Here is a 27732-nt window from a genome sequence, read left to right as displayed (position 1 = left end):
ACAATATGAAAAAGAAATCAAGAAAGTAATCCCATTTACAATAGGTACAAATAAAATAAAATACCTAGGAATTAACCAAAGAATTGAAAGATCTCTCCAATGAAAGCTATAAAACACTGATGCAAGAAGTTGAAGAAGACACACAAAAAATGGAAAGATATTCCATGTTTATGGATTGGAAGAATCAATATTGTTAAAATGTCCATACTACCCAAAGCAATCTACAGATTCAATGCAATCCCTATAAAAATACTAAGGACATTCTTCTCAGAAATAGAAAAGACAATCCTAAAATTTATATGGAACCACAAAAGATCCAGAATAGCCAAAGCTATCCTAAGCAAAAAGAACAAAACTGGAAAAATCACATTACCTGACTTTAAATTATACTACAGAGTTATAGTAACAAAAAAATGGCATGATACTGAGATAAAAACAGACACATAGACCAACGGTACAGAATAGAGAACCCAGAGATCATCTCTACATCTACAGTGAACTTAGTTTTTACAAAGGTGCTAAGAACTTACACTGGGGAAAGGACAGTCTCTTCAATACATGGTGCTGGGAAAACTGGATATCCATATGCAAAAGAATGAAACTAGACCCCCCAACCCATATACAAAAATCAAATCAAAATAAAGACTTAAATCTAAGACCTCAAACTATGGAACTACTAAAGAAAACATTGGGGAAACTCTCTGAGACGTTTCTTAAGTAATACCCCATAAGCATAGCCAACCAAAGCAAAAATGGACAAATATGATCATATTAAATTTAAAAGCATCTGCATAACAAAGGAAACAATCAACAAAGTGAAGCGGCAACACACAGAATGGGAGAAAATGTTTCCAAACCACCATCTGATAAGGGATTAATAACCAGAATATACAAGGAGTTCAAACGACTGTATAGGAAAAAATCTAATAAGCTGATTAAAAATGGGCAAAAGACCTGAATAGACATTTATCAAAAGAAGAAATACAAATGGCAAACAGGTATATGAAAAGGTGCTCAACATTGATCATCAGAGAAATGCAAATCAAAACTACAATGAGATATCATCTCACTCCAGTTAAAATGGTTTTTATCAAAAAGTCAGGTAACAAATGCTGGTGAGGATGTGGAGAAAAGGGAACCCTCATACACTGTTGGCAGGAATGTAAATCAGTACAATTGCTATGGATAACAGTTTGGTGGTTCCTCAATAAACTAAAAATGGAGCTACCATAAAATCCAGCATTCCCACTTCTGGGTATATACCCCACAGAAAAGGAATCAGTCTATCGATGAGATATCTGCACTCCCATGTTTATTGCAGCACTAGTCACAATAGTCAATATTTGGAAGCAACCTAAGTGTCCATCAACAGATGAACGGATAAAGAAAATGGAAAATGTATATATATACACAATAGAGTACTATTCGGCCATAAAAAGAATGAGATCCTGTCATTTACAGCAATATGGGTGGAACTGGAGATTATTATGTTAAGTGAAATGAGCCAGGCACAGAAAGACATACGTCATATGTTCTCACTTATTTGTGGAATTTAAAAATCAAAACAATTGAACTCATGGAGTCAGAGAATAGAAGGATGGTTACCAGAGCCTGGGAAGGATAGTGGAGAGTTGGTGGTGGGTGGGAGGGAATGGGGATGGTTAATGAGTACACAAAATAGTTAGAAAGAATGAGAAAAACCCAGTATTTGCTAGCACAACAAGGTGACTATAGTCAAAAATAATTTAACATAACTAAAAGAGTGTAATAGGATTGTTTGTAACACAAAGGAGAAATGCTTGACGTAATGGACACCCCATTTACCCTAATGTTATTATTATGCATTGCATGCCTGTATCAAAATATCTCATGTAACCCATAAATATATACATCCACTATGTGCCCACAACAAATAAAAATAAAAATAGTGATAAAACTGTAATCCTTATGAGAATGCTGTAGCCTAGTTCATTTCTATAATCACTAATCCATAAAAATTCATAGTAACATGCTATTTTAAAATCTTACACATTAAAAGAATTGAAAGAAACCATTGTATACACAAATGGGTTACAAAATTATTTTCAATTAATTATGTTAAGCTAGGGAAATAATTAGGGAAAGGTCAATGTTTATTGTTTACATAGGAGAAAAATAACTTATATTCTAGTTAGCATTTATTTGTGGAGGAGTGATTTTATTTTCGGTGTTGTACGTGATGATTGATTTATAGAATGGAAATGTTCTTAAACACAAGTCTCAATTGGATCTGCAAACAACAGTCTTAGCTGAGATTTTTAAAAGATAATCTTTGCTAACAGAAAAAGGGAATTGCCTCCTTTTTGCTTTTTCAGAGACAGGCATCATTTGAGTATGTGAGTGTCCAGTCCATTTGAAGCAGTTTCAATTCTTCCAGATTGTAAAGTCAGGAATGCGTGCGTGTTGGGGGTGTGATAGGAGGAGGCTATGGAGGTCAGAGGCAGCTGCTAAGTCAAAGCCACCAATCAGGCCACTTGTAAATTTCTCAAAACGATAGAGAAAGATGTGAATGAGGTTTATGGGCTCTAGCCCTATGGGGCCCTGACTTTCCACAGTTTCAAGGCTTTGATTGACCTGGTGGAAAAAAAAAAATCCCACCTCCCCTACTCTCTGCCCAAGTTAGCATCTCACAAGATTATCAACTAGCATGTAGATGAAGCCACACAGAAAACACATAGAGGTCAATTACCCCACCTTTGTGTGTAAAGGGTGGTATACACCTTGTATGCAAAAGGAGGGAGTATTTTTTTAATTGCAAGAGTAAAATGCCAAAGTGAGACAAAGAAATAATTTTCCTGTTAGCTCTTTGTAAGTAAGGTGGGAAAGGAAAAACAAGATAGATATGAAAAGCCAGAAATCTGAGTCTGTGGTTAGTATCAGTTGACGTGAGCAGGAATTTACCTGCTTATATCAGAGAAGCGACCATTTGTCTCTTAGGAACAGGGAGTCTTTTCTTTCCTCTTTATTAAAGTAGAAAAATTGTTACTGCTTTCAGTTTTATTCAAGAGAGAGCTTCCAGAGGTTTGTAGGGAAATGTTATCAGATCACCCAACCTACATAATATGCCAACTCTATTGGAATCATTTTTTCTTTTCCCTAAACTGTATGTTAAGAGTTCACTTCTGATTGTATTATCTTCTAACACAGATGAATCTTTCTAGAGTCAGCCAAGATAAACACACACTTCTATAATTATGTGCTACAAGTACTCTAGAATCAGCCTCTACCCTGAATTTTTCCAGCCATCACCTAAAGAAGAACATGGATTTTGAAAGTAAATAACTTTGAAAGAAAATGTACTCCTTAAGCCTTTTTTCCTCTTACTGAATCTAGGAAACATATGTAATACACTGGAAGATTTGTTCTCTTTATTTATATAGCAGATGGGAGGGGAAAATATCTAAGAGCCATCCTGATATTAACTTAATATCCTGATATTAAATATTGCAGTGGTGAGAAAAGAGCACTGAGTTCAGAGGCCTGGATTTCAGTGTTGGCTCTGCTACTGGCCATGTGATCTTAGGCAGGTCATTTAGCTTCTCTAAGCCTCAGTGTCCACATATATTAAATGAAGATAATAATACCAATATTAGGGTTGCTGGAAAATTTGAATGAAATGACGGATGTGAAAGAAATTAGAACCCAGAATAGCACCATCCAAAAAAGTACAGTTTTATTATTATTCATCAGCTGAGCTGTTACACAGGAGCAAGCAGGGTGTGGCTGGGGAACATTGATAGCGGGGGCTTCTGGGATTTTCACAGGGCAAGTACTGAGCTCATACTAAACACGAAGCTGTTTAACAGATTGGGGAGGCAAGTGGGTTTGAGCAGCTTTCATTTTTATCTGGAACAATCTGCAGGGATGTCCTGCTGCCGTGTCTTAGACCAAGTGTTGTCTTTCTCCTCCAACTTGACTAAAGATGCTGCAGGTATCGATGTGGGTGGCCCCAGTGGTTTGGTGGTGTAAGCGAGTATTTCCCAGGTGTCTCTAACTCTGAAAGAGCTAAAGGAGAAGTTACATAGTTAATGAAAGCCAGTTAGGCCCCTATGGAAGGCTGTGAGTCTCCTCCAGGGTGCAGATGAACACCTGTGGGATGTCAGATACCAGAGTCCTCAACCTCAGAGGAAGGGAAGGCAGAAACTCATGGAACTGCATCCAAAAAATGCTCTGGATGCAGAATAAGTTCTGTTCCAGCCACAGGCCCAACTTGTGATGAGCAGTTTACATATTTTTCTTTGCTCTTTTGCTTGCTTTCTGAGCCTTCTGCATCCCCCTTCCTTTATTTTAGGATAGTACCCTTGCCCCAGATAGACAGTGAACTCATTTGTGGTAAAATAATCTCACCAGTGACTAATTTTCACTGTTGTACACTTCATTTAACTTGGAATTGTTTTTGATAATTTTATGACACTGTGAGAGCAAAGAGATAATACTGCATCTGCCACTTGCTGCTGTGACTTAAGGTAAGTCCTTTCACCTTTTTGAGATCCAGTTTCCTCATCTATAAAATGGGGATATTCATTCATTCAATCACTATTTGCTGAATATCAGTTGAGTAAAGCACCTAGGACATATTCATATACACCTCACAAGGTCATGGTGGGGACTAAGCAAGATGGAGTATGTGGTATGTGGCTCATGGTCAACACCCAGTACATGTTGTTGTTGCTGTTAGTTTTAGTCTATGAACAATTTTAAGCATCAAGTTATCAGTAATTCTGAGACTCACAATAAATAAATGTAGAAACTATTAACAAGTACTCAAGAAACACCGCAGTCCTTGCCTTTCATAAGTTAGGAGGCCAGCAGAGCTCATTTCCTTGGGCAGGGACTTACGTGATGTCTGCCTTGGCCATGCTAAGGCTTTTGAACCAGCTCTAAATGAATCTCCTCACGGAGGCATGGCCAATGAATCACCAGGGTTGGTTTTTGTTTTGTTTGTTTGTCTCTTACACAAGGGCATCAAACAGAATAATTTTTACTACATTGGAATAATTTTTACTGCATTACTACATTTTCTTACCGTTTCCTTGTTAAATGCTCTTTTATTGTTTCCAGCATTCACTCATTCATTTATTCAACAAATTTGTATACGTCTGTGCCAGGTGCTAGGGATACAGTGGTATACCTCTCAAAGTCTCTGTCCTCATGGGGTTGACATTCTAGTGGGGTCTATAGATTGCCCTCACCCCTACTTCACACCAGACTGTCAAATGCCTGAGATCAGGGGTTGTGGTAGTGGCTTTTCCTTTGGATCCTCTCTATTTTTATATTTTATGGAGATGGGGGTGTTGCTATGTTGCCCAGGCTGGTCTCTAACTCCTGGGCTCAAGTGGTCCTCCCGTCTTGGCCTCACAAAGTGCTGGGATTACATGTGTGAGGCACCACATCCAGCTTGAGTCCTCTCTTAAACACAGCACACAGAGCACAGCTTGGGGCACACAGGATGCCCTCCAAAAAAGACTTCTTGATGGTTTAATGTATGCCAATGCTTAGAATAATGTGCCAGCCATTATTCTAAGCATTGGTATACATTATTTCATTTACTCCTCACACCTCACCCTATGAGGTGGGCACTATTTTATGCTTATTTGACAAATGAAGCAACTGAGGCATGAAGCGGTTAAGACATGTGACCAGGTTCCTGAAGCAAGTAAATAATAAAGCTGACATTTGAACCCTGAACCCAGGTCATGAAGATCCTCATGTCATTCCACCCAGATTGTCCTCTTTTGTAAGTTCCTACTGACACCACTTTCAAATTGAGTGTGGAGCTCAGAGTCCTGCGCTCACGCCTCAGTTGACATTTTCCCTGACTGCAGAGTTCTGGGATGGCCCTGTGTACTAGGCTGACAACTGAACATCTGGGACACAGCAAGCAAATCCTCATCCTCATGAATTTCTTAGTTTTTCTGAGTCACCTTGGCTACTTCAGTTAAGTCCAGCTCAGGTTAAAAAAAAAAAAAAAAAAAGAAATAAAGAAAAGAAAAAAGAAACTAAGGGCAGTTACTTCTATAGCAAAATAAAATTTTACAAGATAAGAAGCGCATACACTCTTTTTTTGAGGCTAAAATGAAACAAATTCTATCTATGAAAATACTGAGTGATAGAAATAAGGCTCCCGTCCATTACCGAAGACTCTGGGTTTTACACTATCAGTGTCTCCAGTAGTAGACAGAAGCCTTATTCCTCAAGTTCGTTCTCAGGATACAGACACACACCATCAAAGGCTGGACCAGATACCTACTTTCATTTGGAAGGCTGGTACTGGCAGATCCACGAGACACATACAGTTTCTTATCTAGAAAAGAAGAAAAAAACATTATTGGAACTGAAATTTCTAGGACTAGGTTAGAAAGTGCCCAGTAGCATCCCAGGGGCCTCACATTGCCTGGTCCTAAGTTTATGAATATCTGGCATATTCTCTCTTATCAGATGCTACAAAAACAGAGAAGCTTCTGTTTTTAAGGTCCACCATCTTCCAAGGCAGTGTTCCTGATTAAGGGTCACTGACTTCCTCAACAGATCCTGGACTGCCAGTCACCAATTAATACAACTGATGTCAACATGAGTAGAGCATGAAGACTTTGGTGATAACCATTTGTTGGTGAACGTGTCTTGAGATTTCAGGAATAGGACAATTGCCTGCATTATAGTTTCACCATGATGTGCCTGGCTTACAGTAGATGCTCACTAAATATTTGCTGAATCGGATTTGAACTGTAAAGAGTTGCTATGTTTGGAAGGTGATGATTTCAGCCATCTGTGTTCTAACCAACTGTTGAAACAGGGCTCTGCTGTGTGTATGCACAGCATATACACAAGCACAGTTGGCCTAATTTTCCCTGTGAATCCAGTAGGAAAGGACTTTTGAAAAAGAGTAGAGGGGTAGGAAATTTCACAGGTTTCCCAAGCATGACACTTCTATGATTTACTCCTTAAGTACATTCCTAATCAAATTCTGGAAATGACAGAGTGGTATTTTAATGGGAAATTTGTTTGCCACATTAGAATAGAACACAGTGCCTGACTTAGGTAGGCTATGCTGAACAGGCCCTTTGTTTGCTATATGCTTAGTTCAGTGTAAAGACAGCTTCTAGTAATTTCTTTCAGGCATGGAACACTAGAACCACACTATGTATGGACAAGGAAGCTGCAAAAGAAAATTCGTCCAGAGTACAGAATGACAGAGGTTGCAGACTTGGTTCCATGAAACTATAAAATATATATATTTATAAGTGTTTCATATGAAAGGCAAATCTTGCAACAGAGTAGGTTGATTTTTTGGTGGAAGTATAATTAATGCCAATTCTTCCCCGTTCTTTTACAAAGAAGGGAGTCTTGTTTTCTGATGGATATTTTGCATCTGGTAGGCGCTAATTAAATATTTGCTGGGTGAATGAGTGAATGAAAAAGTGAGTGAGCCTTAAGGGTGTTTTTAGTTCAGGGGAGGGGTGGTGGTCAGGGAGTAGGAACTCAAGGGATACCAAGCAGGAGGATCCCAGAGTGCAGGAGCAAGCTGAGGACAGCCAGGCACTGTTAGGTCTCCAAGCAGCAATGAGGCTGCCTCTACAGTCGCTTTGAATTTTAATGTGTGCAGCAGATGGTTGGTATAGCTTGCCCTTGTTGTTTGCCTGGAGCCTGACATCACTGCAAGTTGCCAACCTGTTTGGAGGCTACAAGGTACGTCACAGAGTTCTGTTTTGCAAATGGCTTATTTAATTGCTCCCAATGAGGTAAACATAGGACCCTACGATATTAGACAGCAGCCCATCATTTTTCTAAGGTAAGGCCAAGTTGACGGGCTAGGGTGAGTACTTCGGGCCAAGTCCATCTGGCTAGCTATCTATGTAACCCTTTAGCTATTAAACTGTGAATGTCAATGAAGCCTAGTGAAGATATATGGAACATTTAAGCAGAACATTCCATCCCTCAGCAGCCCTATGTCCAGAGTGGCAGCAATTAGTCTTGGCACCTGATCTCATGCCAACTCACTCTCAACCACAACCAATCAGGGGCACCCCTCCAAGTATCTGTAGGCATTTCCTTACAGTGAACTGAGCCGGGAGGCATGTTGAAGAGCAACCCTGTGCTTCCAGCTGCCTGGCCAGGGTTGCCATTCTCCCTGGCGACAGGTTCCTGAGGACGGGCTAGGCATCTGTCTTGCTGGAGGAGACTTAGGAGAGGCTCACGTTTCCCATCAGGCTGGGGCTCTGGAACCAGGTGCCGAGCAGGGAAAGCATGAGAGTAGCCAGGCTCTAAGGAGCTGGTGCCGGCCAGGGAGGAGAAATGCCACAGCTCCCCAGGCCGAACAGAGGCCCTCCTAGCCAGGGATGGTGAGAACTGATTCACAGCCATGGGACTAGGCACATGCAAGTTGCAGTTGGCGGCACGGTTTGTGACAGGTACTTCTGGCTGTGGCTTTGTCCACGGAGAAGAGTAACGCCACTGATTTGGAGACATGCTGTCATCTGAGAAGGAAAGATTTAGAAGACATGTTAGGTGTTTATTGTTTTCAAAATGGATGTAGATTTTTTTTTAATAAATACTCTATTTATTTTTAACTTGAAGGAAATAAGAAAAGCTAAAATAAAATCATCCTAATGATAATATCCAGAAACAGCCATTGTCCTCCGTAGGTGTACTGTTTCTAGGACTGGTTTCTATTCATGTATGCATTGTTTTCTCAACATATATTGTTATTCAAGCCATTTTTGTTTCATTAAAATATCATGAAAAGCCTCCTATAGAAATGAATAGGCCAGGCATTGTGGCTCATGCCTGTAATCCCAGCTCTTTGGGAGGCTGAGGTGGGCGGATCACTTGAAGCCAGGAGTTCAAGACCAGCCTGGCCAATATGGTGAAACTACAACTCTACTAAAAATACAAAACTTAGCTGGGTGTGGTAGTGCACACCTGTAGTCCCAGCTACTTGGGAGACTAAGGCAGGAGAGTTGCTGGTGCCCAGGAGGCAGATGCTGCAGTGAGCCGAGATTGCACCACTGTACTCCAGTCTGGGCAACAGAGTGAGACTCAGTAAGAAAGAAAAAAAGAAAAAGAGAGAAAGAAAGAGAGAGAGAGAGAGAGAAAGAAAGAAAGAAAGAAAGAAAGAAAGAAAGAAAGAAAGAAAGAAAGAAAGAAAGAAAGAAAGAAAGAAAAGAAGGGAAAGAAGGGAAAGAAAGGAAAGAAAGGAAGAGACAGAAAGAAAGAAAAGAAAGAAAGAGAAAGAAGGGAGGAAGGGAAAGAAGGAAGGAAGGAAGGAAGGAAGAAGGGCCAAACCCCAGCTTTTTAAAGTGCTGTACAGTAAGTAGTCCATGGTAAAGCAGTAATATAACTAACAAATGTCATATTTGTGCACTGCTTGGTTATTTCCATTGTTTTCTATTATGTTAACAGCATTACAATGAGCATCTTTGTATAGATACCTTTGCTCCCGGATCCAATTCGCTCCTTAAGGATACTTTTCTAGAAGTAAACGTGCTTGATTTGTGTTTGGTTGCTGCTATCATCTAGCTTTATTTTATAGCTGGTGTTTTAAATACACCAAATAGGGGGACTCCACAGAACTGTGCTGGTCACTCACACAACTCTAGGAGTTAAAACCACATTTTCCAGAGTAATATGAGGCACAGGGATGTTAAGAGACTGAGCCAAGGTAGCAAAAACAGATTAGCCAAGTAGGGAAGTGAGCTGGAGCGATAAGTAATGGGGAGGGAAGTAGTTGCCTGGACCCCATTTTGCAAAAGCAGAATTCTGAGGGTCAAGAGGTGACTTAGTTTCTTCTTGCAAAGTTCATGTGGATTGGTTAAGAGGGATGGAGTGTCCTTTGGTTCCATACACACTATTCTTATTGTGCCTATAATAGCCGCCGAATCTGAGATCTCAAATGTCCAGGATAGCTCAGGACAAGGATGAATGTTTTCCCCATTCTCAACACCTACTCAGGCAAGAAGGGAGGAGGGAAAGAGCTCTTCCAGACAGTTCTTAAACCCTGGAGCCTATCATCTATCCAAGATAATGGAGAGAGGGTGGGTGTGGAGACAAAGGAAGATTGGCCAGCTGGAGAGGCTGTCTGGGACACTGGTCCTATTTCCCATACAAACCTCTCCTAGCTCTCTTGAATGTTTAGTTTGAATGGATTGTGTACAAGATAAAAAATTCTGAGAGGCCTGCACAGTGTTACTGGAGTGCCATCACTCAGTGTAACACAAAGGATAGGAACAGAAGTCCAAGTCCTCACGGCACAGACATTCTCCCCAACATCTCACACCATTCACAGTGAGTGATGGGGGATGGTTGGCCCTTCTTATGAAACCAAAGGCAAGACAATATATTAAGATTTGTTTTGGTGAGGGTGAATGCTACTTCTGAAAATTGGTATCTCCAGGCCAGAAGCAATTCAGTGCACAAAGAGAGTGATTAAGCTAATTTGGTGTAATCACAGTCTGTGTTTCATATTGAATGAGGGTACTTCATGTCCTAAGCACAAATTAGAAACAAAGCCTAGCCCCTGACAACTAGGTAGTTTCCATCTGAACAGGCCTTACAGATCTCATACATATGACTTAGGGGCTGAATGCTTGAAATGTGGAAAGCAGAGCCCCAGAATGTTTTGACTATTTCCCTTAACTGCTTCCTTTCTAGAATTCTCTGAAATGTTAAGGGAAGTGGGTTGGTGTGCCACAGTCCAAAGTCCTATATGGTCACTGGGTGCCCCAGAGCACAGTTTGGATGGGAGCTTGTGGGCATGCACCGGGTGTCTTAACCCCAAGTTCACAGTGACCCATCAGAGGGCCTTGGGTGGCCTGGGGAAACCCATCATTCCAGATTAGTCTTGGAAGTCAGTGGCCCACGGAGTGGAGACCCTGGATTTGAGTGGGCCTCTCTTTCTCGGGCCTCTTGGGCCAACTGCTCCAGCAGCCACTCCCACCTACCCTGTGGATGGGTAAAGTCCTCTTAAACTACAAACGTGCACTGACTCAAGGCTGCTGCTGCTACTAGAAGTGACCCTGGTGACTTTTTTTAATCCATGTGCTCCCTATTAGTTACCTCTAGAAGTGAGAGAGGGAGCCCCAGGGCAGAATTTGCTGCCTTCGCAAACCCCTGACCACACAAATGAGTGGAGAGCAGCTGAGCAACACCCTGACGCAGGGATACATGGGGCAGGCTAGGATTTTTCTTTCAGCAGGAATACAAATGGCTTCCACTCCACTTACTTCAACCCTGGGCATCTAGACCCTACCTCTTAGTCCCATTCATCCCTCTAGAATTCCTGATGCTGTTGATCCTGAGACAAGACCTATCCAGAGAGAGCTGGTCTCCATTTCCTACACTGCCCTTTTTGGGTGAAACTGGCAGGCCATTCCCCCTGCCTTCCAAGCATACCCAGAGGCACCACACATTTCCACCCATATACACTTTTGGGATCTCCAGAACACTCTAGAAAACATCTTCAGGCATTTATGAATTTGCCTCCATTCCAGAGTACCTTCCCTCCACTTTGTCCTTGCATGGAGGCCCTGGCTTCCTATTCCAGATTAGTTTTTCAACATACAAACTTAAATGTCGCCCTTTCAGAAAGGCCTTCCCTCAACCTCCAATCTAAAGTTTGTGACCCTGTTACTTTCTGTGACTGCACCCTATTTCCTTCATGGCAGTAATATAGTAATTTATTTATTTCTTAATTCTTACATTCATTCATTCACTATTGGTCTTCTTTATCATTTAGTAAGCTTGGCGAGAGCTGAGATCATTTCTCTTTTGTTCACCACTATGTCCCCAAGAACTTGCACAGTGCCTAGCACATAGTGGCCCTGAAAAAGTATTATTCTAATGAGTGCACACGCATGTTTACACACAAACACACATATATATGCACAATTGCAAACATGTACACACTCATAAACACAAACATGCACACACACACACACCCCCCCCACACACACCCCCTTCCCCACTGAACCTTTCTAAATCGAAGAGAGCAGGATGAAAGTGGTTAAAAGCACAGACTTTGAAGTCGGAGAGGCTTGGAATCCAATCCCAGATCTGCCACTTCCTAGCTGTGTGACACTGAGCAAGTCCCTTCCCACCTCTGAGACCGTTATGAGATTGAATGAGACAATCCACGTAAAAGGTTTAGCACAGTACCTGGTACACATTTGGCACTCAATAAGTGGTAGCTGTTGCTGCTGTTATTATTAATCATTTCAGTTTAGAAACCCACTCTGGGTTTCTTTACTGGTTTGCAACACTCAGCATAATCAACATGAAAAAAAGCAAGACGGTCATTATTGTATGAGGCCTGAGAATCCTCCCTGCCAACAGTCACTTAGTGCTGGAGAAGGGAGGGGCAGAAAGGACTGAGCCAAGGGGCCCATAACAGCAGCAGAGGCAGCAGCAGCACTTCAGGGCCGGTTTGGAGGCTGGAGAAGATACTGGTTATAAAAGAGGGATTTCAGAAGTCTTTGCTCAGTCTGTGGCCATTCCCAGGGAATAACACATCAGAGATGGGCAGGAACAATTTGTAAATATAGAATAGTTTTTGTTTATTGAGTACGCACTGTGGGCCAGGCACTTTACTTAGCACTCTGCATACATGATCTCACGTGATCGCCACAGCAACCCAGATGAGAAAATCGAGACCCAGAATGGTTAAAGTGACTTGTCTAAGGCCACACAGCTAGCAAATGGTAGAGGTGTCTGATTCCAAACCTCATGCTCCTACCAACTATGCCTCCCCAATATTGCAAAGAATGCAATGAGCTGGGTACTTTCACATATTCCTTGGGTTGGAGGTCTGGCAGATTGGCATAACACTTCTAGGAGGAAATTTGTCGGTATATATCAAAATCCTAAAATTTTTGTATACTCTTTGACCCAAGCATTCCACTTGTAGCAATTTATTTTAAGGATATAGTCAATGATGCATGTAAAAATGAACCTACAAGGATGTTCAAAGTGATTTGTATAATATAGCGAAAAATTAGCAACAACCCAAATATTCAAAAATTTTAATAAATTTGGTACATCTATAAAACGATACTCTTGAACCATTAAAATGATGTTGTAGTAGAACATTTAATGGCATGGAGAAGTGGATATGACATTGTTGAATTTTTTTAAAAAGCAAGTTACAACCCATTATGTGCAAAATGATGTCATGTTGTAAAAATTAGTACACGTACATGGATACACATGTGGTTTTTGTTTCCTGAATGCTTATCTATGTTTTCTAAATTTCCAAAAATGAGTATATTTTGTATATTTTATGTTTGTAAATAGTAAAAATTATGTTTTAAGCAAAAACTTAAACCACTTGACCCATGAAGCGCCCAAAACACAAGTCACAGCTGTGAATGACTAATCCATGATTGCCTGATTTCCTTCTGTCTATCCTTTCTTCTTTCCTTCCTTCTCTTCTCCCTCTTTCTGTATCTTTTAATGCAAATTCTGCGGGTTTTTTTTTTTTTTTTGACAGGGTCTCACTGTCTCCCAGGTTGGAGTGTACTGACAAGATCATAGCTCACTGCAGCCTCAGTTTCCCCAGGCTCAAGCGATCCTCCTGCCTTGGCCTCAGCCTCCTGAGTAGCTGGAAATACAGGTGTGAGCCACCACACCTATACAATTTTTAAATTTTTTTGTAGAGACGGGGTCTCTCTGTGTTGCCCAGGCTGGTTTTGAATGCCTGGCCCTCCCAAAGTGCTGGGATTACAGGGGTGAGCCACCACGCATGGGCTACAAATCTCATCTTATGATGAAGTTGAAACCAAGAGTCCTCTGAACACATGCACATTTTGCACTATGAAAATCCAACCTTTGACCTGCATGATCTGTATACATTGACTTTCCCTCTCTGCTCTCTTTGCTGGTGGCACTTGCACTTCATTCATTCACCCCCAGGCACAAAAAGCATATTGTTTGCATTAACTGAGGTCAAAATAACACCGGAGGTGGAAGGACAGCTTCAAGGAGATTGTCCTGTTCCAGGGCACCAGGGGGGCCTCTCAGTTCCTCCCCCTCTTTCAGAGCTGCCTCCCTAGGGTACCTAGTCTTTGGATGAATATCCAGGTTCCTTTTCCCAACTGAAAATAGAGATCAAATACAGAATATGAGCTAATATTTGAAATATTGAGTGGCTAAGATCTGAAATCAATTCCATCTGCCGGCAAATACTATAGACTCCCCATATTAGCTGTGAGATCTTGGGCGAGTCACTTGACTGTCTGAGCCTCAGTTTCCTCATCAGGAAAATGGACATAGAGTTAACCAGTAGAGTTGGTGTGAAGATTCAATGAGATAATCCACGTGACAGACCCTAGCAACAGACAGTGTTCAAAAAGTGTTAGCCATTATACACATTATTAGCGATAGTCCTTATAAGTATTAAATCCTCTTGCTGGGGCATTGTCAGAGTGTACAAAGGCAAGAAAATGGGGTAGTCAAGAGACTGACTCTGGAGATCGATGGACTTGGGTTTCAATCTTTATCACTCACTGGCTGTGTGACCCATCTCTAGGCACTTACCTTCTCTGGGCTGCAGTTTCCTGCTCTGTAAAATAAGGATAATAATATCCATTGCAAAACGGATTTGTGAAGCACAACCAACATGCAGAAAAATGCACAAATGGAAGTGTGCAGCTGGGGGAATTTTCATAAACTAGGTAATGAGCACCCAGCTAGAGTAACAGAACCTGACTACCACCCCAGAAGCACACTGTACCCCCTTTCAGTCACAACACCCCCAAAAGGTAACCATATCCTGTGTTCTAACACCATAGGTTCAATTTGCTTGTCTTTGCACTTTATAAATCACAGTAGATTTTGTGGACTGAAGTAAAATGCACTAATTTTAGTGTGGTGTCTGGTATTTGCTGGGAGCTCCATGTATGTTTGTGCAGATAGATTCCTTTTCCTTACGAGAATGGAAGACAGGAAACTGTCAATATTCACAAGGGCCATAAACAACTAGCATGACTATTTCTCACATAGATATTTACACTTTTTTTTTTTTTTTTTTTTTTAAGCCAGCATTTCTTCCCTACCCTCACTGATTATAGCAGATGGGAGGGGAGAGAGAAGGAGGCTGGATCCTTTGAGACTGGCTATAAAAGACCTCTGAGTGCCCACGTATATACCCTCTCACCTTCTCTCAGCAGCCCTGGAGCAATGTTGCCAGGCCTGAGGCTGGCCTCAGGACTGGGGCTGGGGACAGGACAGAAAGAACACAGGGTAGCATACGTACCAGGACCATGCCCCCTACAAACTATAGTTACTGAAGCTTCTCTAGTTACTGATTCTAAAATTCCCAATGTCCTTTTAATAGGGAGATAATTCAAAGATACCTTCAATTTGTGTTTTCTTTTCTGAAGTACAGCCAGTATAAATTATACATAAGTAAACAAAAACATAACATTGATTGGCGAAGAGAAGCTAGGAAATTCGACGGCATTTCCTAGCCACACGGGTCTCTGTGTTTGGGCTTTGCACATTTGGCTCAACAGACAGCCCTTAGAATGTGGGCGAGTTGGCCATGGGAGCCCATGAATGGGAGCCTGTTCTCTTTGGAATGGCCTAGCTGGGCTGGACGGCCTGGTGCTGGCCTGTAGGGGTTGAGAGGATACTAACAGTCAGTAATGAAAGGCCACTTGAAAGATTTCCCACCATTTTCAAAGCCATATGTATGTCATATAACACCTCCAGTGAGAACCTCTGTGGGACTGGAAGCCTTTCATGGGGCCCTCCCCTGAGGCAGCAGAGCTTATGAGAAACTTGACTCCTAGTGGTGATAAGAGAGGCTTTGAGGGAGGCAGTTTTTCCTTCATTTGCTCAATCAGTGGACAAATATTTGCCTAGCCCACACCACACTCTGTGAGGGAGACAACATCTCCAGTCAAGGGATTTGTGGGGTTCTTATAGGGAAAATGTAACAACCAAGAAGGAAGATGGAGAAGCAAGCCACCTCTCTATCTGGCCTGTGAAGGCTGGCTAGGGCAAGAAACAGGGCCATGCCCAACTTCCCTTAGCGGGCAGGGGCTTCACAGAAGGATACAAGGTGAAGTCAGAAGGCACAGGAAACTCTACGGCAGCCATGCAACAGAACCCCCTGAAAACCTGGAGGCTTATGGGAGAGGCCTGCTGCTCTGTGAACCTGGTGTTTTGAACACAGGTCCTCATATCTATCTTAGTTGTTCAAAAACTCAACTCAAGCCTTGGACTACATTACACTTACTATGTGCCACTTGACATGCATTATCTCCTTGACTCCTTGCAAGCACTGTCCTATAATTCAATAATATTCCATTTTAGAGATGAGGAAACTGAGGCACAGAGAGGTAAAGTGATATGTCTGGAGATCACACTGTTAGTAAGTGATGGAGCTGGCTTGGGCCCACGCTGAGTGATTCTAAAGCTGTATACCACACCATATCCCCTCTGTACGGTGACTCCCATCTGTAGGATCAACACTTTGTGATCAAAATCATAATTTCATTCGTTCAAGCCGTATGTATTGAGCGCCTCCATGTGTCAGGCATTGTACTAGGTACTTACAAAGCAGCAGTTAACAGATTGACTCCCTACTGCCACGGAGCTCAGAGGGTAAGGGGAGAGAGGAGTCGAGAAAAGAAATACAACATATAATGTGTATTTATATATATTTCTTCTTAGCATTTGTCACTTGACAAGTGACAAATGCTAAGAAGAAAAATGAAGCAGGGTAAGAAGACAGACATGAGACGGTGGGGGCTTTCATTTTTTAAATAGATTGCTCAGACAAGGATTGTTTGAAGTGGTGACATCCAGGTGGAGACTTGAATGGAGAAAGGTGAAGCCATGCAGGTATCTGGGGAAAGAGCATTCCAGGGATAGGAGAGACCATGTGCAAAGGGCAGGCCTGAGGCAGGATTGTCGCTGGCATAGTTTATGAATACCAAGGAGCCTCGACTGGAGCGGGTGAGGCAGAAAGTGGTAAGATATGAGATCAGAAAGACAACGGGGGCCCAGATGAGGCAGGGCCCCATTATAGACTTTGGATATGATTCCAAGTGACATGGGAAGCTGTCAGAGGGTTTTAAACAGAAGAGTGCTAGGGTGTGACTTTCATTTTAATGCTACCATTCTGACTGCCCTCCTAAGAATAGACTGAAGGAGAGGAAAGGAAGAAGCAGTGAGACCAATTAGGAGGGGACTGCAGCAATTCAGTGGGGGGCGATGATAGCTTCTAGGACCCAGGTGATAGCGGAGGTGAGGGGACGCGGTCAGACCTTGGATATTTTGAAGATAGAACTTACACAATTTCCAAAAGGATTGGATGTGGGGTGTGAGACAGAGAGGTGTTAAGCATGACTTCAAGGAATTGGAAGGATGGAGCTCCCATTTATTGAGATGGGAAAAACTGTGGGCAGAGCAGGTTGAGGGGGAAATTAAGAGTTTATTCAGTTTGGAAGCTATTTTGTTTGAGTTTCCTATTAGACATGTTAAGTGAAGATCAAGTAGGCAGTTAGAGAGGCAGGTCTGAAATCTATTCTGGGTTGCAGATATGCATTTGGAATTGATCAACATATAGATGGCATTTAGGACCAAGAGAGTAAGTATAGATAGAGAAAGGAGTTGTCTGGGACCTGAGTACTGGGGCCCTGAAATGTTTAGAAGTTGGAGAGAGAAGGACATATAGCAAAGGAGACTGAGAAGAAATAGTAACCAGGGAGGCAGGAAGAAAACCAAGAAAGCATAATGTTATGGGCTGACTGTAAGCGAAGTAGGTATTTTCAGGAGGAGAGAGCAATCTTCTGCAGCAAATGTTGTGATAGGTCAAATCAGATGAGGACAGATAGGGACCACTGGATTTGGAAAGTGGAGGTCATGGGGTAACCTTGATAAGAGCGATTTCAAGGAGTGATGAGGTTGAAAGCATGAGGGGAATGGAGTCTAGAGAGCATGGGAGGAAAGGACAGAGTACACATAAATACCACTTTTGAGTTTTGCTGCAAAATGAAGCGAAGAAATGGTGCAATAGGCCAAGAGCTGGTTTTATCCCAGCTTGGGTTTTACCAGGCAAGTAGAATAGAGGAAGTGAGACCATGGCTTGGTGGTGCTTACAAGGGAATGATTATAATGAATCCAAGCCAATGTGTTCAGAAATAAATCAGAGTCAAATAGCCAGTCAGTATACTTGCCTGTGTATTAACTGCCTGGGATTTTGACACTTTCAAGGAGCCAGTTAGATCTTCTGATTCCCACACACCACATTTCTCAGCTCTTACCACATGTCAATCCCCCATGTGAGTCAAGACCACGGTCATTCTTGGCTCCTGCTGTGATTATTCAGCACACTCTTAGACATCACCTCCTCACTTCCCACCCACCCCCTCCTGCCCATTTTAACAGCAAGGTCCACATCATTTCCTTTAGTATCTGCTGCTACCTCCTGCCCTTCCACATGTTTATTTAACGCACAAGATTCTGTGAGAAAACCGCATTGATTGACTGCAAAAGTAATTTCTAAGAGAGAAGTAAATTCTGCAAAGATGAATACATCAGGTACACATCAACTCCCTCTCCAGTCCCAAAAAGCAAAGCCAGAATGATGGCATCTGGAAACAGGGGAGCTCTTTGCCTACAGGCAGAGGCCCCACTTGTCCACTTTACACAAAGGCCCTCACTTGGAGGTACATATGTCTTCCAATGGGAGCAAGTCATTCAACATGTGCAGTCAGCAACACCAATAAAGAGATCTTGAAATCCACCAGACCCTGATCTATTTGCTCACTTTTCAAAAAGGTAAAGGGATCCATTTTGAGTCGCATCCAGCTGGCAAAGGTGACTTCTCCATTAGGCACAGGAGGTACAGTGCCTAGGGCCCATTAATAGTTTTAGGGGCCCACAAAAATGTTTTAAAATTGGAAGAAAAAATGAATATGACAATGATACTGAATATATTTAAAACACGAACCCAGCCTGGATTATATTCATCTTTATACCAATGCAGTCATAAAATATAACTTTTAATGTTTTTGAGGAGGAAGGAGGTCCATGAAGACAAAAGTGTCCAGGGCCCATGAAAGTCATACTACAGCCCCTGCTAGTGTGATGTTTAAGGCTTCCTTCAAACCTGGGTATTTTGTTATGCACATTTTGACTTAGTTCTCTTCAAGTAACTGCTTTGAGATGTACGACTGTTTATTTCTTAACAATTACCAAATAGACACACCTGGCCCTGTGAAAGGTGGGAAAGGGATGTGGCAAGATTATTCATCTGCTTCCCTCTGGCCCCTGCCCTTGCTCACCAAACCATCCACTATTAGTTGAGAAGAGGCTGGGAGCACCTACATGGGACATGTGTTTTCTTTTCATGGATGCATTGGTGTTACTGCCGCATCAGGCCATAGTAATAATAATAGTGATAATAATAGTAGCTGGGTGTGGTGGTTCACACCTGTAATACCAGCACTTTGGAAGGCTGAAGTGGGAGGATCGCTCGAGGTCAGGAATCTGAGACCTGCCTGGGCAACATAGCGAGATCCTGTCTCTACAAAAAAAAATTTAAAAAATTAGCTGGGTGTGGTGGCGCATACCTGTAATTCTAGCTATTTGCGAGGCTAAGGCGGGAAAATTTCATGAGCCCAGGCATTCATGGCTGCAGTGAGTTGTGATCACGCCACCACATTCCAGCCTGGGCAACAGAGTGAGAACCTGTCTCTAAAAAACAGAACAAGAAGAAAAATACTGATAATGATAACAGTAAATAGCTGTGGAGCTTCATTGTGTGCTGAGCAGTAAACCCAGCATTTAACATGACTGAGGAAATAATAAAATAGGTGAACTAATTTGATTAAACAGCACCCATTTTTACATTAAACTTCACTTTTTTTTTTCCAGTAGCTTTAATTTTTTTTTTTTTCTTTTGAGACAGGGTCTTGCTTTGTCACTCAGGCTGGAGTACAGTTGTGCAATCATGGCCCACTGCAGCCTCAACCTCCCAGGCTCAAGTGATTCTCCTGCATCACCCTTCTTAGTAGCTGGAGATACAGGTATGAACCACCACACCTGAATAATTTCTTTAAATTTTTTTGTAGAGACAGGGTCTCACTATGTTGGCCAGGTTGGTCTCAAACTCCTGACCTCAAGTGATCCTCCTGCCTTGGCCTCCCAAAGTGCTGGAATTACAGGTGTGAACCATCACGCTCAGCTAGCTTTGATTTCAAAACTTTTCAAAACCACCTGTCTACAACTGGGAACACTCCATTTATAGAAATAAATTATATAAAATGCAAATATTATCAACATTTAAAAACTATCACAACATACTTCTGTTCTAATGGCTTATTCAGCAAGATTCTAATCTATGTTTTAGTATTTTATGGAAATTTCAAGGTTCTTTGTACCTAGATAAAGTGCTCACAAATTTGCATATTTGTATGTTCATTTACTCATTCAACAAATCCTTGTTGGTTGTCCCATATATCACAGTCACTGTTTCTAGATGCTGGAAACACGATATTGAGCAAAATCTGCAATGGTCCTTGCCCTCACAGAACTTTCATTTAATGGAGGAGTATGCAATAGTCAAATAATTATACAGGTGTGAAAATTGCAACTGTGACAAGTGCGTAAAGAATGGCAGGAGAATCTGTAATAGGATATTTGAATGCTTGGGGGTGTGGGTGGTCAGGGAAAGCTGCCCTAAAGAAGTGATCTTAGGATGAATGTGGGTTAATTAGGAGAAGGGAAGGAAGAGTTTTGCAGAAAAGGAACAGTTTGTGCAAAGGCCAGAAAGAAATCAGAGCAAACATGAAGGACAGAAGGAAGCCGGTTTCTGGAGGACAGTGCTGGGGAGGTGAGGTTGGAGCAGTAGATGGCAGCCCCATTTTGACGTTAAACTTCTAGGAAGGGGTGTGGCTTCTCACTAGTCAGAGCAACTTGCCTTTAGCAAACATATATGTGTTCAAGTGTGTCAAGTACATCAAAGAACTGGTGTGTCCGTGGCAGCCTTGATAGGGAATCCCAACTTCCTCCCTCCCGACATGCTCACCGTTCTTCAGCATCACACTTTCACTCTGACTCGAGGGGGTCAGTTCCTGGGGGCTCTTGATATTGCTCAGAGCTCTGGAGAAGTGCTCATCCACAACACTGCTGATGTCCCCTTGGAAGTAGGTGAAAAGGACACACCGGGAATTCCATTCTGTCTTTATAGGCTTCTGCTTGCCTTTGGGCATCCGGATGTCAGTCTTCTTCATTTCTTCCATTGTGAGTGAGTGACACAGGTGATAGCTGTGGATCAAAGGCAAAATGTCACTGGCACTATTTTACCAAGTGGCTTGGCTGTGGTTTGGGTGAGCAGTATCCTCAGGGGCAAGCGATTTGCTCCCACCAAGTACACATGCTCACTGGGGCCTCAGGGAGCCACATAGCTTCTAAAGGTCAATGACAATGCTGTTGGGAAGCCTTGTCTAATCAGTCTTCAAGGGACAACACAACAAATCTCCATGAAGTGCTGAGAAGGAGCCTTCTCTTACAAATGAGAATGATCAGACAACCTGACTAAAGAGAGCATCAGGAAATGGGGAGGTGGGAGGACACTGAGGCCAAATAGCAGAGTAACTTGCCTCCTGGGGAAGCGCCTTTCTCCTAAACGAATGAGCCAAAGTTGGCCCAGAACTGCCTGTAGGCATGGGCTCCCATGGAAAGCTTGACCAGGCAATCCAGTGGGTGCTTGACAATTTCAATAGTAGGCATTGCTTTCCATCTTGACCACTTGCACACAAAGTAAACACATCAAATTCTCCTACTCCCCTGATGCCTTAATCTATGTAAGCCTGTGTCCTGCGCCTACCCGCATTCCATCTTAGAAACTAGCAATTACAAACAACACCATCTATAAGGCCTCCAACAGATATATTCTGAACAAAATGCAGAGGTACAAAAAAACATTTTTACACCAATGTTGTCACCATTGGTGGAAACCTCCTGAAAGGTTGTAAGGTTGTCAGCTCTGTTCCCCAGCACATCTTTTGTATCTAGAACAGGGCCTGGAATAGAGTAGATGCTCAATAGCTGTGTATTGAACTACCCTAAACTTGGGTTCCATCATTGGTATCATCATATCCTACCCTGAGAGTTCCTTGTGGGCAGAGGCTGTCTATTTACATCCAGGTCAGGTCCTGGCATGCAGTGGGCCTTCAAGACATGCTGTGGCCTTCCTTTACTAGGGAAGTAGCCTGTCAGGATGCTTCTTTACCTTTGACCAACGAATCTGACTTGCCATGTGCTCTGGCTAAAGATGGATTTGATCTATTCATTCTTGTAAATTTAATGAAAATGACTAGAGTTTAATAGACTGTCTCTTTCTCTCTCTAGTTTATGAGACCTTGAGAACAAAATTTCATATTCATTTCTTTATTCCTAGCACCTAGCATAATGTAGGTGTTAAGTAACCAGTGTTTCCCCTGGTTGACAGTCATGCTAAGCATAACCAGGTACTAGCTCAAAAACGAATCCATTGCACCCTTACTTTCCAAAAACATGCGAACAAACGCTTTGAAAAACTGGTAGATTCTTATAAAGTTAAACATATTCTTATCGTGTGACCCAGCAATCTCACTTCTAGGTACACACAGCCAAGAGAAACAAAAACTATGTCCACACAAAGACATGTACATGAATGTTCACAGCAGCTTTCTTCATAGTAACCAAAAATGGAAAATACCCACATGTTTATCACCAGGAGAATATATAAACTAGCTGTGACATATTTATACAATGGAATGTTACTCAGCAAAGAACAAACAAACTACCAATCTACACAACAGCATGTATGAATCTCAAAAACATGTTGAGTGAAAGAATCCAGACACTAAAGGTCACATATTGTACAATTTCACATACATGAAACAAGCACAAATAATCTGCAGTGATGAAATTCAGAACTGTGGTTGCCTGTGGGGTAGAGATTGAGAGATTGACTAGGAAAGGGCATGAGGGAGCCCTCAGGGGTGTTGGAAAGGTTCTGCATCTTGATGAGGGAGATGGTTACTACATGAATGGATAAATTTGTTAAAACTCATCAAATTTTACACGTAAGACATATGCATTTCACTGTAGGTAAATTATTCCTTTATTTAAAAAAAAAGTACATGATCTATTCCGATACTTGAAGGGATAGAAATAAAAACCAAGGTGTTATGAATTATAAAGCAATGAGAAGCATGGAGGCAGTACTTTTTTAAAGCTACAGTTTACAGAACACCTACTCTGTGCCAGAAACTACACATCTATCTTCTCCAATCTCCATAATCCTCAAATTAGGTATTGTTATCCCCATTTTACAGATGAGCAATCTGGGGCTTAAAGAAGGTGAAATAGACTGCCTAGGCTACACAACTAGGGAGTGGCAGAGCTGGGATTTCAACCCAGGTCTTTCTGGCGTTAATGTCTGTCCTACCTTCACCATTCCTTATTGACTATCCATTGGATTTAATAATACCTTCTCCTCTATGGGCCTCAGTCTTTCCATCTATCTCCTAATCCCTAGGGGGCCTCATGCCAGAACCCTAAACCAGTCATCTGGTTTCCTTCAGATAACGCAGGCAGCAACTCCCAACTCCGTCTGCTCCCTCGGGGCTTCTCCTTGAAGCCTCTGCCTGCTGCTGGAGGGGCCAGTGAGCACCTTTGGAGGATTCACCCTCTCATTCTCAGAATTTCCAGTGGCCACTGCTCAAGGTTCAGGCTTGACACAGCTTGCAATCTCTCTTTGCTAACTCCCCTTGAAGCCACATGGGAAGGAGCTGGTAGGACCCTAAGGACATTAGGGCCCTGAAGCACGTGCTTAATCTCCTTGGGTAGAATCCACAGATGACCCGGGCCAACTGGCTACAGTCAGGAAATATTAGAGATGGAGAAAGTCAGAGGTGGTGTTTCAGCCCCTTCACCTTGGAGAGCTCAGTCCGTGGGAAATTGGGCATCCTGAATAATAAATTCAGTATTCACTGAATAAGTACTACCTATGCCCTTCTTTTCCTCCCCAACCACACCTCACACAATCAAAAAGAAAGTCATAGGCTACTTCTCTGGATCGACTCACAAGCAACTCCCTGGGCTGCGCTTGGACCACAGTGGAGAGAAACTGTATTTGAGGAATATTAAAATTCTGAGAACTGTCATTGGCATAGTCCTATGAAGAACTGCATCTCACTCTACCTCTGGAGAAACATGAGAAGCTTCATCCTCAAATAAGCCCTCCATAAGAGGTCTCTTCATTCATGAATTAATTGCTGGGGTGTGTCTTGCTTAGGAGAAAGAGATGCTGCACAGTTGGATTGAAGGGGATGTCAGTGAGGCTAAAGAAAGGGTGGCTGTCTCCCAGAGAAGATGTTCCCATATCAATGCCTGGCTTATAGCAAAAGCATCTCGTAGTAGACAAAACCCCAAGGTCAAGTTTTACCAGTGGTACTGCCAGAACAGCATAATTACTAAACAACGGGCAGTTTGCAACTTTCCCATCTCACAAGATACAAAGACAGAAAGTGCTCCCTCAAATATTGCCCACACTTCTGGAAAAAAAAAAAGAATGAACGAACAAACGAACGAAAGAAAGAAAGAAAGAAAGAAAGAAAGAAAGAAAGAAAGAAAGAAAGAAAGAAAGAAAGAAAGAAAAGATCTGTGAGCACAGAATCCCAAACCAGCATTTTGGCCAGAACTCTACCATAATCTGCCTGCATGGACGGACTTACCGCACTTCTCCAAAATGGTACCTAGCACTCTGGGGTGGGGTGGGAAGTCAGAGGGGTTGGTTTGTCAAATCAATAACTTGGAACAAAATCCCCAAGGGGACCAGATTACATCTCATTGAGCAAAGTATTTGATGACTACCCCATTTCTTCCCAGTTAAGTTTCTTTCCTCCTCCCCAGAAAAAATCCCCAGATTCTCTTACCTCTTAATTCTGGACCATCACCTGATTCTATGGCTGGGAAAAGATGGCCAGAGCTGCCTGGCTCACTTCAGAGCAGCTTAGTGCTTGCGGAAGCAGGAGCTGAGAATTTGTACCCCCACCTCCTTGTTACTTTCCGCCCCTCTAGCTGGGACTGTACAAGGCGTTTCCTGCTAGCTATCTATTAAGAATGCAGAAAATGTACTCCAACAAGTCAACCTGGTTGGGCACCTGCAGGAATGAGGAAAATGGTAGCTCTTTTTTTTTTTCTTTCTTTTTGCACTAAAAAAAGCATTTTGTGGGATTGTCTCTTAAACTGGGAGGCCAGTTGTTTGTCCAAAACCATACACAGAGTCAACAACAAATCAAACATCAGTTTTGGGGTTTAGATCAAACCGATGTCACATCAGTCTCAGGAACTGAGAGTCAGTTTGGTTTATCTCTAGTTTTTCCCTCTCTCTCCATGGGAAGAAAAGGAGAGCTCAGACCCCTAGGAGTCTGGACTTGTCACAGGCTTCCATTGGCCAAAGAGGGAGAAAGGACTTCTCTCAATCCGCAATACGCAAAGCAATTCAGGGTAGGAGGTTTGGAGGAGGGGATCCCAATCCTCATTTTAAAAACCCCTCAATATTACCTCAGTAAGTGGCACCATTATTCAGGCTCCAAATCCTAGAGCCATTCTTCGCTCCTCTCTTTGTCTATTTCATCAATATTAATTCAACAAATATTTATTGAATGCCAACTGTGTGCCAGGCACTATTCTGGGGGTTGTGTTTTATAGTGAACAAAACACACCAAATACCTGTCCTCATGGAATAAATACATACACATGTTATATGTTAGTGTATATATACACATACGTACATTATGTGTACAATGCCTGATGGTGATAAGTACTATAAAGAGATATTAAGCAGGGTAGAAGAACAGGGAGTGATAGGCTAGGTGCTAATTTATAGAGGGTGGCCAGAAAAAGGATTTTCTGATAAGGTGACACTTCAGCAGAACCCTGAGGGGGAAAAAAACCACATGGATACCTGCTTTCCTGATACCTGAGGGAACATCAAATTCAAAAGGTGAGATCGTGCTTAATCTGTTCACAGAAAGGCAGGCCAGTGTGACTAGAGGAGAGGGAGTGAGGGGAAAAGAAGATGAGGACCAGGTCACATGGGACCTCATTGGCCACGCTACAGCTTTTGGCTTTTCCTGTAAGTGAGAAGGAAACCCACTGGAGGGGTTGGAGGAACACATCCACAAATCCTGAGAGTTCTACCTTCCAGATGCTTTCCAATCTCTCCTTTCTCACTACCTCTCCAACATTCACTGTAGTCCAAGCCCTCATCATTTTCCCCCGGACCATCACCACCACAGCCTCCTAACTGGACTCCTGACTTCCACCTTTACCCTTTTCTAAACCATTCAACCCAAGACAGTCATAGTGACCATTTTAGAACACGGAATGCAGTCACTCCTTGTTTAAAAGATTATAATGAAAAAAGTTGACCTCATGGGGGTAGAGAATAGATACCAAACACTGGGAAGCGTGTGTGGGTGGGAGCGAGGGGAAGAACAGAAGCTCTAAACTACAGTTAAATAGAAGGTATTCTTCTGTATTCAAACAAACCTTCTACTGTTTGATAGCAGAATAGAGTGTCTATAGTTAGCAACAATGTATTATGTATTTCAAAATAGCTAGAAGAGAAGACTTGAAATGTTCCCAACACCTAAATACTCAAGGTAGAGGCTGGGTGCAGTGGTTCCCACCTATAATTCCAGCACTTTGGAAGGCTGAGGTGGGAGGATCGCATGAGCCCAGGAGTTTGAGACAAGCCTGGGCAATACAGCAAAACCTCGTCTCTACAAATAACAAAAAAAATTAGCTGGGTGTGGTGGCACATGCCTGTGGTCCCAGCTATTGGGGAGGATCGCTTGAGTTCAGGTGGTCAAGGCTGCAGTGAGCCTAGATCATGCCACTGCACTCCAGCCTGAGTGACAGAGCAAGATCCTGTCTCAAACACACACACACACACACACACACACACACACACCCCAAAGCAAACAAACAAAAATACTCAAGGTGACTGACATCCCAAATATCCTGACTTGATCACTACATAGTCTATACATGTAGCAAAATATCACATATACACCATAAATACATACAAATATTATGTATCAGTTAGAAAAAGCTTCTAGTGGCTTCTCTTCCCACAGCATGACCTACGAGGCCCTCCCTGACCCGGTCCCTGCCTCCATCTCTGTTCTTATCTCTTACCACTCTCCCCTTCACTCCACTCCCCTTCCCTGACTTCCTGGCTCCTCCTTGAACAGGCTAAACACCCTCTAGTCTTTACCCTCACTATTTGCTCTTCCTAGAATGCCCGCCCCCCAGGCATCCCTGTGATGAGTTCTCTCACTCCATTCAAATCTCTGCTCAGTCATGTCTTCCTTCTTTAATTATCCTTTCTTTTAAAACTTTTACTTTAGCTACATGTGCAGGTTTGTTATATAGGTAAGCTGTGTGTCATGCGGGTTTGGTGTATGGATTATTTCACCACTCAGGTAATCAGCAGAGTACCTGATAGGTAGTTTTTCTATCATCTCCCTCCTTCCACCCTCAAGTAGGTCCCGGTGTCTGCTGTCCCCTTTTTTTGTTTGTTTGTTTTTTGTTTTTTGAGACAGTCTTGCTCTGTCACCCAGGCTGGAGTGCAGTGGTGTGATCTCGGCTCAATGCAACATCCGCCTCCTGGGTTCAAGTGATTCCTCT

General features: G+C 42.4%; 1 protein-coding gene across 3 annotated transcripts in view; it reads right to left on the bottom strand.

Annotated features, from left to right (window-relative positions):
• VGLL1 (vestigial like family member 1) overlaps nt 1-25778 on the bottom strand; it is a 32264-nt gene extending 6486 nt beyond the window's left edge. Inside the window, exons 1-6 of one of the 3 annotated variants that reach the window (XM_025372448.1) lie at nt 25768-25778; nt 24969-24995; nt 21071-21309; nt 8094-8513; nt 6290-6343; nt 3688-4044 (exon numbers count right to left, since the gene is read on the bottom strand). In XM_025372448.1, the coding sequence (XP_025228233.1) occupies nt 3956-4044; nt 6290-6343; nt 8094-8513; nt 21071-21284 (777 nt within the window). In that variant the 5' untranslated portion in view covers nt 21285-21309; nt 24969-24995; nt 25768-25778 and the 3' untranslated portion in view covers nt 3688-3955. Of the gene's footprint in view, nt 1-3687; nt 4045-6289; nt 6344-8093; nt 8514-21070; nt 21310-24968; nt 25120-25767 lie in introns of those variants that run through there. The other 2 variants (XM_025372447.1, XM_025372446.1) reach the window with 2 other exon arrangements.
• Nucleotides 25779-27732: the final 1954 nt, after the last annotated feature.

The sequence above is a fragment of the Theropithecus gelada genome, chromosome X, assembly GCF_003255815.1.
Source record: "Theropithecus gelada isolate Dixy chromosome X, Tgel_1.0, whole genome shotgun sequence".
Lineage (NCBI taxonomy): Eukaryota > Metazoa > Chordata > Mammalia > Primates > Cercopithecidae > Theropithecus > Theropithecus gelada.
Note: the sequence above shows the minus strand (reverse complement) of the source record. Positions and strands in the feature narration are given on the sequence as shown.